We start from the raw sequence: 13,587 nt of genomic DNA, 5'->3' as shown, positions 1-13,587 counted from the left end.
CTGAACCTAACTAAATACTCATTAAGTCAATCAATGTTTTTACAATAATGGCCACTACTGGCGCTCACTTTGAACGCGTACCATTGTCTAGATTCAGGAAAATAAAACAAATCTGGCAACCCAGTAAATCTTGGCGCGGTTTCCGCCTCTGCTCTGACGTCACGCACACTCCGGCGTTGACTTCTCAGTAGACTCGGTGCGGGACCAAATAGAAGTAACTATGGCTGGCAATGCGTGGAGGTCAATGGTAAGGAAATGATGTAAAAGAGACGTTTTCAAACGTGAAATAGTATGGAGTTAGACCGTATTCAATGTGCCATAGGATAAGCTTAAGTGTTCAGGGGGTTTAATGTTTTCTACTCTTTCTATAGATAATTCCCAATTGGGCCTAATAGGTTCGTGCCCTTCAGTGCATCTCTGGCGCTCTGTGTTTTGACTAGCATGTGTCAGTTCGCTTTTCTTTATCGCAATCCTCATTTGTATTCGACTGTTTCGCGTTATTGAATGCCTTTTTCAAGTTCAACGATAACGTCTCAAAAACTGTCCTTGACTGTTGTGTCTTCCGCAATCCGCAGTTGTCTCAAGTCGTGGGGGTGGCGAGCCGAACCACGCTATGTTCATCATCTCGGTCAAGAGGGGTAGGTCATCTTTACTTATCCAAGTATGATAGTAATGCGTATACACTGAGATGTTGTTCCCTTTGCGTTTATATGGTCTCTCTATATTCTACTGAGATGTGTCTTTGGAATTAAAAGGTCAAACACGTCTATGTAATCCTATGTAATCATAGTATGATGATGGATGGGCATCCTCTACCTCACAGATTCACACCGTAACTATGATCCCTGGGGATGGTATTGGACCAGAGATCTCCAGTGCAGTCATGAAGATCTTTGAGGCTGCTAAGGTAAGAATAATCATTTTCTTATTTGGTAAATAATTTTTGGATTGTAGGTGAACTCCCTGTTTCAGCTCAATTTCACTATGACGTTTAAATATATCTCAAATGGGCTAAGAATTATAGAAAGGTAGGGGGGTTATTCCCATGATTATGAACCACGCCGACTTTGTGATACTGTTTTAGTGTCGTCGTTGGGGTGTTTTAATGTGCGATTTATTTAATATGTGCCACACACAGTGGCGTTCTACTGTAAATGTCAGGGTAGCGGCCGTCCACTCTGTCAAAAGCGGCATCTGTACCCTGCCAGAGATAAAAAAAAAAACTTGCCACAGATGTCCCCTTCCCTGATGTCAAAGTTTCTCAGAAAGGCAGCAGAGTAGAACTTTCACAACCTGGCGGGAAGATAATATTTTACACCTGTTTTCCCTAAATTATTCTGGTGTCTACTAAGTAATGGATTACTATGTTGAAGCTCATATCTGACGTATAACAACGGATAAATCATAAATTAAATAAATGTTGGATAAATAAAGACATATTATGCCACCAGGTGTGAGTGTGATTAGCCTGCCCCATCTGACATCACTAGTGGGCGTGTCCACCTAGACGTATGCTGGATAGATCAGTCTACCAGCCTACCCAGTGGACTGAAGTAAACGTTGCTCATCTATCCAGCACAGATCTAGGTGGACACGGCTTTGCTGTCAGTCTGTGTTTTGTATTTAAATTTCTACATTGTACACAGAATCAGTGCTTCGTTGACATTCAGCGCTGCTGGTGCTTAGCCCATCTTCAAACATTTAACCATTACATTAATACACCTTCCCCAAGTGCAGCCTACACCAACCTTCATTCTAATAAACCCATGGCTCATTTGTTTTGATAACCTTTTTGAGGGATGTATCTTTAATTCTAGATGATTAGCCAATTAAAAACACTGGTTTATACAAACCTGATATGATATTGTTAGTTTGTCAACTGCTGTGTTTTTATACACAGAATATACTTAGACAACGTAACCCGTCCCCTCCACACCTTTTTTCTACAACCTTTTTACTTCAATACTTTCTTGATTATTCCCAGGCTCCGATCCAGTGGGAGGAGAGAAATGTTACTGCTATCAAGGGGCCCGGGGGCAAGTGGATGATCCCCCCTGATGCCAAGGAGTCTATGGACCAGAGCAAGATTGGTCTGAAAGGTACGCAGGGACTGGGACTCCCTGAGGGCGGTGAGTGGGCGTCTGGGGGTTTAGTTCAGACATTAAACTCCCAGTTCCACTCGAGTGCACAGGTTTTGATTGAAGTTTCAACCAGATTGAATATCTTTCCACCTACCACCTACTGGCGAGCAGGCATAAAGCTCTGATACTTAAAGTCTGTGTTAATGTCAAGGTTAAACTGGAGAAACACGGTCCTCTATACCCCAGCTGCTCTTCACTTCCTGTTTTTCCCCTTGGTTTGTTGTCACAAAATGAGAGATTAGCTCTGAGAAGCTCTCTTAGGTCGGAATTGGGTAACCTAGTTGACTTGCCTTAATACCACGATATTTGATTAAATGTTGGTATTTTTTTCATGTAGTTATGCCAAAACTTTTATTTATTCTAAGCTGGTATACGGCTGCTACATCAAATTGCTCTATTATCAACAGTAACTCATGGCACGGGGATTGAAAGCTAGCTCTGGTTTTTGAGGACTTAAAATAACACACCCGAGCTCTGCCCTAGCCACCGTGACAAACACTCCCACCTTCTGAAAAGATACCTCTGGTTTTATGCAGATGCTTCACGATAGATGAAAAATAATGATCTCTGTTGGATAGGGCCTTTTAGATGTCCTTTGGCCTTAGCCTAGTTGCAGGCGATATTCTGTGGCACTGTTGCTGTTCCCCTCGTTGGTGGTGTTACTGTGCAAGGTCGAAGCTCAGGAAAACGACCTTGGGGAACAGGAAGTCGAAGGGAGAAAGAGGAGGTCATTGGCTTGTGAGGGGGTAATACAAAACTTGACACCTGACTGAAAACGCGCCTGACCTTTAGGGGGAGGGGGGGGGTTCTGGGAGCGCCTGAAAGGAGAGTGGAGTGTTGTGTCGTTAACTCCCTGGTTTCCCTGACGCAGGGCCCCTGAAGACCCCCATCGCAGCTGGCCACCCCTCCATGAACCTCCTGCTGAGGAAGACCTTTGACCTCTACGCCAACGTGCGTCCCTGCGTGTCCATCGAGGGTTACAAGACCCCCTACACCGACGTCAACCTGGTCACCATCCGCGAGAACACGGAGGGAGAGTACAGTGGCATTGAACACGTGGTAAGAAGAGCACGCCGTCTCCATGCAATTCAGTTGTGTTTTTATAGCCCTTAACCACAAGTAGCCTCAAAGGGCTTAACAGGCCCTTTATCAGCAAGGAAGATATCTTGAGGAGGAACGCAGAGTGCGGAATGACTCCTTCCAGGGGTGGTCAGGAGTGCAGTGGGTGCAATCATTTACATACATACATATATACCGGCAAAACGTATTAAATCGATGATGGGGTGCTGGCCGGTTAACCATAAGGAGAGTCAGTCACCGCAACTCGCTAGAACAGACAGAAAAATTAATTAGAAGGAGAGAAGTGGATTGCAGTGGTGTAGTTATGTAACGGTATGAAAATCGAACCTCACGGTTATTGTGACCAAAATTATCCCGGTTTTCGGTATTTCTAAATACCCAAAATGTGCCCATACTTCAGACTTAGTCCTCTTAGAAGGTAGGGATGGGCAACGATCGTCGAATAGTCTGAGTCACGTCAAATAATGAATGCGACTATCGTTATTTACTACACGGCTCTTCTCAATGCTGTTGAACGCTCTGTTCATTTGCATGGGCCTTTACAACTTCCGGTGGTGAATAATATTTTGATAATTCACCGTTGCTAAGCATATAATGACCGCTGTCAAGGAAACTTGATATTTTTTTTTCTATCGCTCACTCCACAAGTAGTCCGGTAACTTATCAACCCCAGCGTCCTCCGTTGCTAAGCGACGTCAACGTATTTCTCTGCTGATCAACACTACGATTGCTGGTAACAAATAAATTGTAAAAAGACACACCGTGTGAAGTTATTTTTTTGACGTGTCTAGTTCACCGTCATGCAGGCTTTGTTCAGTAAAATAAATAAATAAAAAGTAACCTCTGCCTAAGCCCAAGTTGAAATAATGTTGATGTTGAATGTTGATGCCGCAGTTGGTGAACAAACGTGGTGTTAAGGTGTGTGAGGGGCACTATGTTGTTATGCTTGTGCACAGTGCTGATGAGCGCAGCCGCAGAGGTTATAGTGTGATCAGGTAGAAGACATGCATGTCTCTGTACAACATGCAGCAGCATGTTTTGGCACTTCCTTCAGGTTAAAACCTACCCCAACCTTAACCAAAACATTTACCTTCCCGGTGCTGGATGAAAAACCTTAAGACCAGTGCTTTGCATTAAATGGGGCCGGTTGAGTTTTCCACGTGAAAGTAACATATTTATATAAATAGATGGATTTATAGGTAGATTACCGTTGCTTAGATTTAACGCTTCTACTCCTTTCCTCGATGTTTGTCTGTTTTTTGTGTATTGTGGTGTTGCCATGGTAGATTGTGGATGGTGTGGTGCAGAGCATCAAGCTGATCACAGAGGACGCCAGCCGACGCATTGCTGAGTACGCCTTTGAGTACGCTAGGAACAACCAGAGAAGCAGCGTGACTGCTGTGCACAAAGCAAACATCATGTAAGGAGCACGTGCCTTTTATAATACATGGTTTACCCAAGAAATATTGGAAAATGTTTAATGTATATTTGTTAATTTGTTAATTTCACAAAACCTTTTTTGTAACCTAAATGTTTTTTATTTTAATTTGATAAAAAAGCATGTATGTAGGACCGTTGTTATTGTCTTCATAGATTAAACCCCCAATTTGTGATGTTTAAGGGGATCTCTGGTCTGTCCTATCCGTCTGCAGTGTTAAATGAATTGGTATTCATGCTTTAACCAGGCGCATGTCTGACGGGCTGTTCCTGAGGAAGTGTCGCGAGGTGGCCGAGACCTACAAAGACATCAAGTTCACGGAGATGTACCTAGACACTGTGTGTCTCAATGTAAGTGTCAAGGCCATGTAGAGGAGTCCCATTGAACCCGCTAGCACAGAGTTCAGATTAGCCTTAAAATAAGGGTTTACAATCCACAGACGGTAACACAATGTGGCATTCGTCTCCCAGCTAATGGAGCTAATCATATTTTTCAAGACCTGCACTGCAATCGTAGCAGGTACAAGCATACTGTCATTTTTGCACTTGATTGTGATGGACTAATGATAAATAACTGGATAACAGCATAACCTGGCTTCTAGAAGGAAATGCATTTTAAGTTATAAAATGTTCTTTGTTTGTAGGGATTGGGATTTATTGTCTTCTGTGTGAATTTTGCCGTAATATGTTTTGCCTTCAATAAATTTAATATTGTTGATTTGATAACCCCTTTGTGTAATTGCAATGGCAACATCCAATTGCTTTCTTTTCAAAACGGCACATTCTATAACGTTAGTCTAGAAGGAATCGCTATCTATTCAGGAAAAAGTTTGGCTGCATTTGGCTGTGGAGCATTTAACCGAGGCACTGCAAATATGTAATAATGCTTCTGAAACTATAAAAGCATGATCCCAGATAACCTCTAGATGCATCTGATTCTCTTCATGTTTGTGTGTTTCTCGTTCAGATGGTGCAAGACCCCACCCAATTTGATGTGCTGGTCATGCCAAACCTCTACGGTGATATTCTCAGGTTTGTTCCACTTTAACGTTACTTTTGGAAGAAAAGAAAGCCCTTCAATTTTGTTTCAATAGTTTTATATTCAAGGAGTATACGTGTTTACGTATTCGTTTTTACATGCGTGTTCTGTCTGCGGCAGTGATCTTTGTGCTGGTTTGATTGGAGGACTTGGAGTCACCCCCAGTGGAAACATCGGAGCCAACGGCGTTGCCATATTCGAATCGGTTTGTGTTTACTATGTTTCGTTAAGGTAGTTGTAATGGTAAAAAAAATCTGCATTTCGGCAATTGATGCTATAAAAAAGGCATAACCTGCTTTGCTATTCGATATTGCTATTCTTGGGAAATTGGCTTTCATGTAATGGGCTCAATTGAGGCACAGTTCTTGTTTCACATGGATTATTGTTATTCATATTATTATTATATCCTTTATTTAACCAGGTTAGTCTCATTGAGATTAAATTCTCTTTTACAAGAGAGAACTGTTCAAGATTAACAGTAGTCCACAGTTACTGATAAAAACGGGAGACAAAATACAAGTTCAATACTAAGTGCAATTGTGAAAATACATTAAGATTATTGACTAAAACATTTGCAATTTCCAATGGTGTCTGACAACAAACTCTTATCAGCTTTGTCTGTCTGTACTCCAAGGTAATGGAAGGGCAAAGAGCTGGACGCCTACGGTATTGAGATGTCAGCTGACTGGTTCTGTTTCCCCTTCCGCAGGTCCACGGTACTGCTCCTGACATAGCAGGCCTGGACATGGCCAACCCGACTGCACTGTTGCTCAGCGCAGTCATGATGCTGCGCCACATGGGGCTTCATGAGTACGGCAAGAAGATTGAGACCGCCTGCTTTGACACCATCAGAGATAAGAAGGTGGGTTGAATGGGCTAGTTCTGGTTTAAGTTTCCCACATAAAGTTAAATTGATATATTTTACCACTGGGTGCGAGTGTGATTAGCCATTACAAGCCGTTTAGAAAATCCATCACAGGTGGGCGTGTCCACCTAGACGTGTGCTGGATAGATCAGTCTACCAGCCTACCCAGTGGACTGAAGCAAACGTTGCTCATCTATCCATCCGACATCCATGTGGACACGCCCACATGGGTTGTCAGAAGAGGTAGATTTTCTGAACGGCTTGTAATGGCTCATCTCACTCACTGCTGGTGGTATCTTTTAAGTGGAGGGGCAGTTGTTTTCTAGAAAGAGGTGTGCGATAACGTTAGGCTGTATCCTAAAATACAGTGAGAAGGTTTCTCGTCCGTTGAATTCTTAAATTCAGGCAGCTCTGCTTTACCTGCTAAAAGCTCAGCCCATTTGTTCTTATTGGTTAACTGTGTTGTGCTTCGGAGTCACAAAGTGGATTGTTGCAAACGTGGGGTCATGCAGAACTTTGAGTTAGGCTTTCGTCTTCAGCTCTAGGGATTAGTAAAACTCGGTTAATAGAATGCAGCCTATGACCCCCACCACTAGGGGGCCACCTTGGTTTGTTGTTTCATTTGAAATGAATACGTTGTCTGTAAAATAGGTATCTTCACTTCAGTGAGTTCAGATGAATAAACCGGCTTTAGGCTGCAACTAGGCCCATTGTCAAACAAGAGGCATAGTACCATTTCTTTTTTTTATTATTTGTCCAAATCAATGGAAACAGATGAGACCGATTAGCTCCATCAGAGAAGAGGGAATAATATACACCATTACAATGGCGTATATTGATAGGTACAAAATGCAATCAAACCATAAGCCATGACTGAATCCAAAGTGAAAGTTTGTTGATTCTAATTGAAGGTGCAGACGTAGGTTAACCTTGTTTTCCTCTTAATTTCCTAGGTGCTAACTAAGGACCTCGGTGGAAACTCAAAGTGTTCCGAGTTCACAGCTGACATCTGCCGCAGGGTTGTGGACATGGACTGAAACCAGCGCCGCAAAGTAGAGGAGCTGCAGCCATCATACAAGTCCACCCGTTACTGTATTCCGGTTCTTTCCAAGCAGAACATACATTTAATTCCAGCGCTTCACTGACCACGTGGCTGATGCCTTTCACTGCTCTGTGGTGAGCAGGTGTTAGATCATAAATGCATTCATGGGAGGACTGTAAAGATGGCTGGCCCTCTAGTATTTTCATACAAGTACATATGATAGAAATATAAGCAGGAGTGCAGCTTGTGGAGGATTATACCTCATAGAACGGTATCAAAGAAAGTCACATTCACCATTAATGTACGCACAATGTAAATCGCAATCCTGTAATGAAATGCAATTTTGTTTTTGGGAGTGTGGCCTACTCAAGACAAGAGTACCTTAGAATTCTGACAACTCTCTGCATGTTGTTTTTTAATGGTTACTTATGATTAACTGCTTAAGTGTACTTTATTTATTACTGTTTGCCGTGTTCTCATGCAGCTCGGTGTAGCTAAGAGGGTTAAATATATAAATCGATTACACCATGACTTTTGAGTGATCTCATTATTTCTTGCATTTCCTGTCGTCATCCAGAAAGTAACTGCTTAAGTGTGTAAAAACAGCCGTAGACTGTTAAGAACATTTCTGGAAAATGTATCAAGTACAAAGTTATAAAATACAACTCTATATATAAACCAAAAAATATATAAAAATATAAAAAACAACCTGTTTACCATCTCAAGTGTATTAACCTATTCTATCCCCAGTCGTGTGTGTGTGTGTGTGTGTGTGTGTGTGTGTGTGTGTGTGTGTGTGTGTGTGTGTGTGTGTGTGTGTGTGTGTGTGTGTGTGTGTGTGTGTGTGTGTGTGTGTGAGGTCTGCCTCACTTGTATTCAATTCAATAACTTGAAAGGAACTTTAGACATTTGGGGATAAGCAGCATAGCAGTAATGTAGCTATTTAAAGCTATAATAAACCACGTATTTCATTTATTTAGATAAAGCACTATGAAATAGTTTGCATGCACAATAAAGCATACACATAAATTTGGCGCGCAGCATTTTCATTTTCCCTCTGGGCTAAGCCCCCATGTTTATGAAACCTAGAAATCCCCACCCAAATCTATTGTCTTGAGTAGAGGCAATAAAAATGTGATATGCGTGGAAGAGAGACGGAAGGAGAGGAGAAAAGGATTAGAGGGGAGAAGGAGAAGAGAGAAGGAGGAGTAGTATTTCGTGACCAGAACTGTATGGAGTGTATCTTTTGTGTGTGCGGGGGGGGTATCTATATAGTTTGTATCTATATTAAGTTAATCTTTGGTGTGTGTCTATTTGGTGTGTTTATCTTTATAGTGTGTGTGTGTGTGTGTGTGTGTGTGTGTGTGTGTGTGTGTGTGTGTGTGTGTGTGTGTGTGTGTGTGTGTGTGTGTGTGTGTGTGTGTCTATATGGTGTATACCTATGGTGTGTGCGTGTATATATTGTGGCATCCCGCCACTTAAACCTCGGCCCGGGCGGGGCGAGGTACAGTGGTAGATGGCGTGTACCGCCGTCACCCACCAGACGGCGAACGAGAGCAGCCCTTTCGCCTCCCCAATCAGCGTGATTGGGGGACACCTGGCCGGTAGCAGAGTAGCCATGTTAAAAGGAGGTCAAGGACAGACAGGAGGGGAGCACGGCAGCGACGCGGATAGAGGCTCACGGAGACCCTATAGGACTGAATGATTGTGTTCCATGTAAACCATAATTGCCTGTTGCAATAAACGCCGCGAACGGCTTTAAACCCTGTTCTACACTAAAGACTTTTTGAAGTAAAGAGGAGCATCTCATCTGAACCTGATGTGAGTAGAATTGTGTGGCAAAGCACAACTGACGTGACTTGTATGTTGTATATAAATCAATGATAATGTGTGAAGGAAATCGGGGATTGTGGTGGTTTAACTCTCATTTTAAATTTGGACCATGAGTAAACTGTTCCTTCCTTCAAAGGTCTATCATGGATATTTCACTGCAGTTCTGTGAGTATCCCAACTTAACCATGAAGATGAACTGCGAACTGTAAGTCATTAATTTCTCATTATGGGCACATTGATGTATTTTGGCTTCCTGGTGAGTTAACCTGTTACCTGAAGGGTTTATCTGAGTAGTAAGGATGTTTTATTGGTTCATGGGTTACTTAGGTGTTTGGTTTATGTTGGTTTTAATGATTTGTTAAAATGGTTAAAGGCTCCAAGTTATTGTTGTAAGCTGGAGTAATGAGTTTGGTTCTGATATCAGTCTTTTCAGCTACTCTCCTGATCTCTGCCTCTTCATTACATGAGTGTTGCTTTACTGATGACGGTGTGGTCTGAGTGAGCGGAGGTGCATTCTGGGATACAGAGCTGTCTGAAGTCTACAGGTCTGTAGACACGCCCCCTCAGGGGAAACCGAGTGTTTGAGAAACTGTCGTGACGTCAGTTACATGGACTGGAATGTTCTTAAAGATGGAGACAGGGATTCAGAAGGAGAAACACCAGGGGGAGATGAGGGGGCTCCTCATTTCAATGACTAAAACACAACTTCAGTCTGACGCAAAGAACCACGGAACACATTCAACAGTCCCCTCCAGGCATCGTAACTCCTCGGGAACAGTTTCATTTCCAAGAAGGTCTTATTTGGGGCCATCCCCATATGGATCCTGCTCCTCAAGAGCCACCCCCCTCCACTGGGTGCTCTTCTGAACAGATAACCTCCTTCATGTCCTCAGGCTGACTAAAGCTGCGCCATTTGCTCTGTGAAGGCCCGTCATTCAGGAAACCAATGGACTACAAAGACATGACTTCAGAGACGTTGAATCAACCTGGGACACATTTTGGAGACGCCACGCATAATCCATCACCAATGTGGGACGCCACTGAAGAATGTTGTGCATAATTTACGTCTCTGGAGACATTGGTTGTTCTGTTATGGGTGCCCTGGCAGGAGAGCTGGGGGGGGGGGGGGGGGGGGGGATGTTATTTGGCATGAGGTTTTAACCCTGCATGATTGTTTGACCTTTTATGGCTCATTGGTGTGTTTGGGTTTGACAAGAGATGGATGATTTTTGAGCATTGCAAGGGTTCTACTGTGTGCGTGTGTCTCACACCTGGCATGGGGTTCTACGTGCCTGTCCTGGGTTCTGTGTGCGTGTCCGGCTTGCTTTTACAGTGATAATGTTCATATGGGGGTCTGTGTGATTGGCTTGGGATATTGGAATGGTCAAATAAATCCTACCTGATGGACGGCCACACGTTTCATTAAGGGCCTCCAGTAGACATGAAGAGCCCTGAGCAACGCTCCGGAGCGATATCCAAAACACTGGGCAGGAAGGAGAGTATCCAAATCAAGTGTAGAGGATGCAAGCGGCGTGTTCAAATCAGTGACTTCAAACTAGGACTACACCAATCAGGATCAATGGAGGATGGACACCTAAAGGCATTCCACAAGGAGAGGGACATTGGAAAGGGACCTAAATGGATATTCAAGATGACCGTCAGACCTGTAATGAGACAGCTCTTCCTCCCTGGCTGGATGATGGAGAGCCCTGTGGATCTTGTCTGGCTCTCAGTTGCACGTCTTCTCAGGCTGAACTGTATATGTTTCGCACAGGACTAGCTGAATGATTGGTTCCCTTAAATCAGAACCAATCCGGGAACGCTCTTCGAGCTGAAGTTGTGCTCTTCAGCTGAGGAGGTAAGGAAACCTTCACTGGGGCTTCAAGGTGTAAAGAGGAGAATGTTTCAAAGTGTTCATGGTACTCTGATGAAGACCGTTGTGTTCCACTGGCTGAAAGGAAGAACCCACACATCTTCCTCTTGGCCTTTCTCCTCTGAGAATCCTGGCGCCATCTTGAAGGATATTCCAGCTCATGTAACTGATGTCACGACAGATTCTCAAACACTTGGTTTCTCCTGAGGGGCGTGTCTATAGAACTGAAGACTTCAGACAGCACTGTATCCCAGCATGCATCTCTGCTCACTCAGACCACACCTCCATGAGTAGGATGCAACACTCTAGTGATGGAGATGTAGAGTTTTATAAGTAACAAGGGAGCAGACCAAGGTGATTAGAACCCAATGGAATGCCAAGTCTGTAAATCTTTAAACCATGAAGATGGTTGGATAGTTCAGGAATTGGGCTTTTTATTATGGGCAGTCCTTTCGCTCAGATGCCCACTTCTCACTGGAGCTGTACATGTGTTGGCTGGCTGGCATGATTTGCTGTTGGTGATGAGGCGGTCAGGATGACGTTGCAGGGCTATGGTCGGCTCTCTGTGAGCTCAACGTTTAGATTTGCTCTGTATGGGTTGTACCCTGAATAATCTAGATAATTGTAAAATGTAGACATGGTTTTGTATTGAATGGTTCCAGGATTTTAGGTTTAAAGTTGTCGTGGGACGTACATGGTAGTTAGTTTCTTCGTACGGTTTTGAGTGATATAACATGTACACACTGGGTGCATAATAATTTAAAGGTACATTGAATTGTAGTAATGACCAACAGCAACAAACAGATCTCCTCAAGGTAAGTCTGTTGGCTGTGTTTTAATGAAGACCATCGCTGGACTTCAGGATCTTCCTCCGTTCAGCTCAAGGTGAGGCGCTGGTTATGTTTTTTCTTTGGTTGGTTCCGGCCGGAATGTTCGGATTCCAGTCGGACGGTTTGTGCTTCCCGCCGTGGAAGGTTATGAGTGCGGTCACTTGATTTAGTCCCAATGGTTAGCATAGAACGTTGTAGTCTTGACGACCATAAGAAACCACCTGGCAGTTAGTTGGACGGGAGTCCCTTGATCGTACATTATGTTGATCATTTCCGATGGTTGCGCCGTACTTTTAACCACGATGACGTGACGGGTCTCTCACTGCGTACAAAACAGCGTTCTACTTGCGGGCCCATTTTTGACATCGGTTAAGGCTGAAAATCATTTCAAGGTGAAGATAATTTGACATTTCTTCAACGGAACCGAGCACCTGAATATGAGTGAGTATTTGATTTAATATCAATACTGCTTAGTGTTCTTTGTTACTTCAGCTTTTGTATTTTCTAAATATCTGCTGTCATTAATTGCCACAGAAGTTAAACCCTACCCAATGGAATGACATTAAACAACGACTTTGGTGCAGAGTTACCAACTGGATAATATCAAAGCTAAAATAATGGCCGTCCTTCCCACATGTTACAGTAGAAGATACTCTAGAACTGTACAAGGTTAAAAAGGTAACATGTAGTTTGTCCAAAGGTATCTGCCTCCTCACCCAGAGCAAGACCTCCTCACCCAGAGCCAGACCTTCACCTCCTGTCAGAAGTCCTCCAGAACAGGTCAGTGCTCTGGTGTGTGAGTAGAGTCTTCTCAGGTCAGTTTCAATGCATGGCCTGAACCACTTCTTTAAACTTGTGGACTGCTGTCTTCATTCCCAAATACGGGATGCTCATGTCTGGTCTCAAGTCTTTTCTAGCCTTGAGTTATAAAATAATAGTTCAATTAATTGTGTAACTCGGTTTCGGATGAGTCAATTAAGTTTATTGTTGGGCTAATGCTGATGTAAACCTGCTGCTATTGCTGAAAGGCGAGGCTGAGAGGCTGGGGACCGGACGCTTGTGGTTCCAGGATGGACCGGAGACTGAGGCTGGAGACCAGGGGCCTGCAGCAACGGACCAGAGGGTAACCATCACCAAGCTCATCTGAAACACTAAAATCCACGGTAGTTTAGGTCTGGTTTTGATCATCTTATGACTTTAAATCTGTGCAAAGCTGTGATTTGAGTTAATTCATACGGGGGTTATGTAAGAGTCGTATGAGCCATTAATGTTACTAGTGCTGCTAGGACCGAAGTGGATGAATTGCTGAACGCGACAATCTGCAGACGTTGTCTAATTTAAGTGTTTCAATTTGTCTCCCATTTTACAAGTGAAACGATGTAAAATGGGAGACAAGATGCAGGAGGTGGGGCGTGTTCCGTCCCCAGGTGATTTACTGCTGTGACCA

The 13,587-nt window shown here is 43.5% G+C and overlaps 1 protein-coding gene and 1 long non-coding RNA gene across 3 annotated transcripts in view; both read left to right on the top strand.

Moving 5' to 3' along the window:
* The first annotated feature begins 142 nt into the window (after positions 1-142).
* On the top strand, positions 143-8,135 carry LOC132471787 (isocitrate dehydrogenase [NAD] subunit alpha, mitochondrial). Its single transcript, XM_060071058.1, has 11 exons — positions 143-247; positions 576-638; positions 824-907; positions 1,985-2,099; positions 3,013-3,200; positions 4,508-4,641; positions 4,907-5,009; positions 5,626-5,690; positions 5,818-5,902; positions 6,407-6,559; positions 7,516-8,135. The coding sequence occupies exons 1-11, from the start codon at positions 221-223 to the stop codon at positions 7,597-7,599; spliced, it is 1,101 nt and encodes a 366-aa protein (XP_059927041.1). The 5' UTR covers positions 143-220; the 3' UTR covers positions 7,600-8,135.
* Positions 8,136-12,593: 4,458 nt separating this feature from the next.
* LOC132471786 (uncharacterized) overlaps positions 12,594-13,587 on the top strand; it is a 2,686-nt gene continuing 1,692 nt past the window's right edge. Inside the window, exons 1-2 of one of the 2 annotated variants that reach the window (XR_009528919.1) lie at positions 12,594-12,920; positions 13,169-13,263. This is a non-coding gene — a long non-coding RNA (uncharacterized LOC132471786). Of the gene's footprint in view, positions 12,921-13,168; positions 13,304-13,587 lie in introns of both variants that reach the window. The other variant, XR_009528918.1, reaches the window with a different exon arrangement.

Source organism: Gadus macrocephalus, chromosome 14, assembly GCF_031168955.1.
Source record: "Gadus macrocephalus chromosome 14, ASM3116895v1".
Lineage (NCBI taxonomy): Eukaryota > Metazoa > Chordata > Actinopteri > Gadiformes > Gadidae > Gadus > Gadus macrocephalus.
Note: the sequence above shows the minus strand (reverse complement) of the source record. Positions and strands in the feature narration are given on the sequence as shown.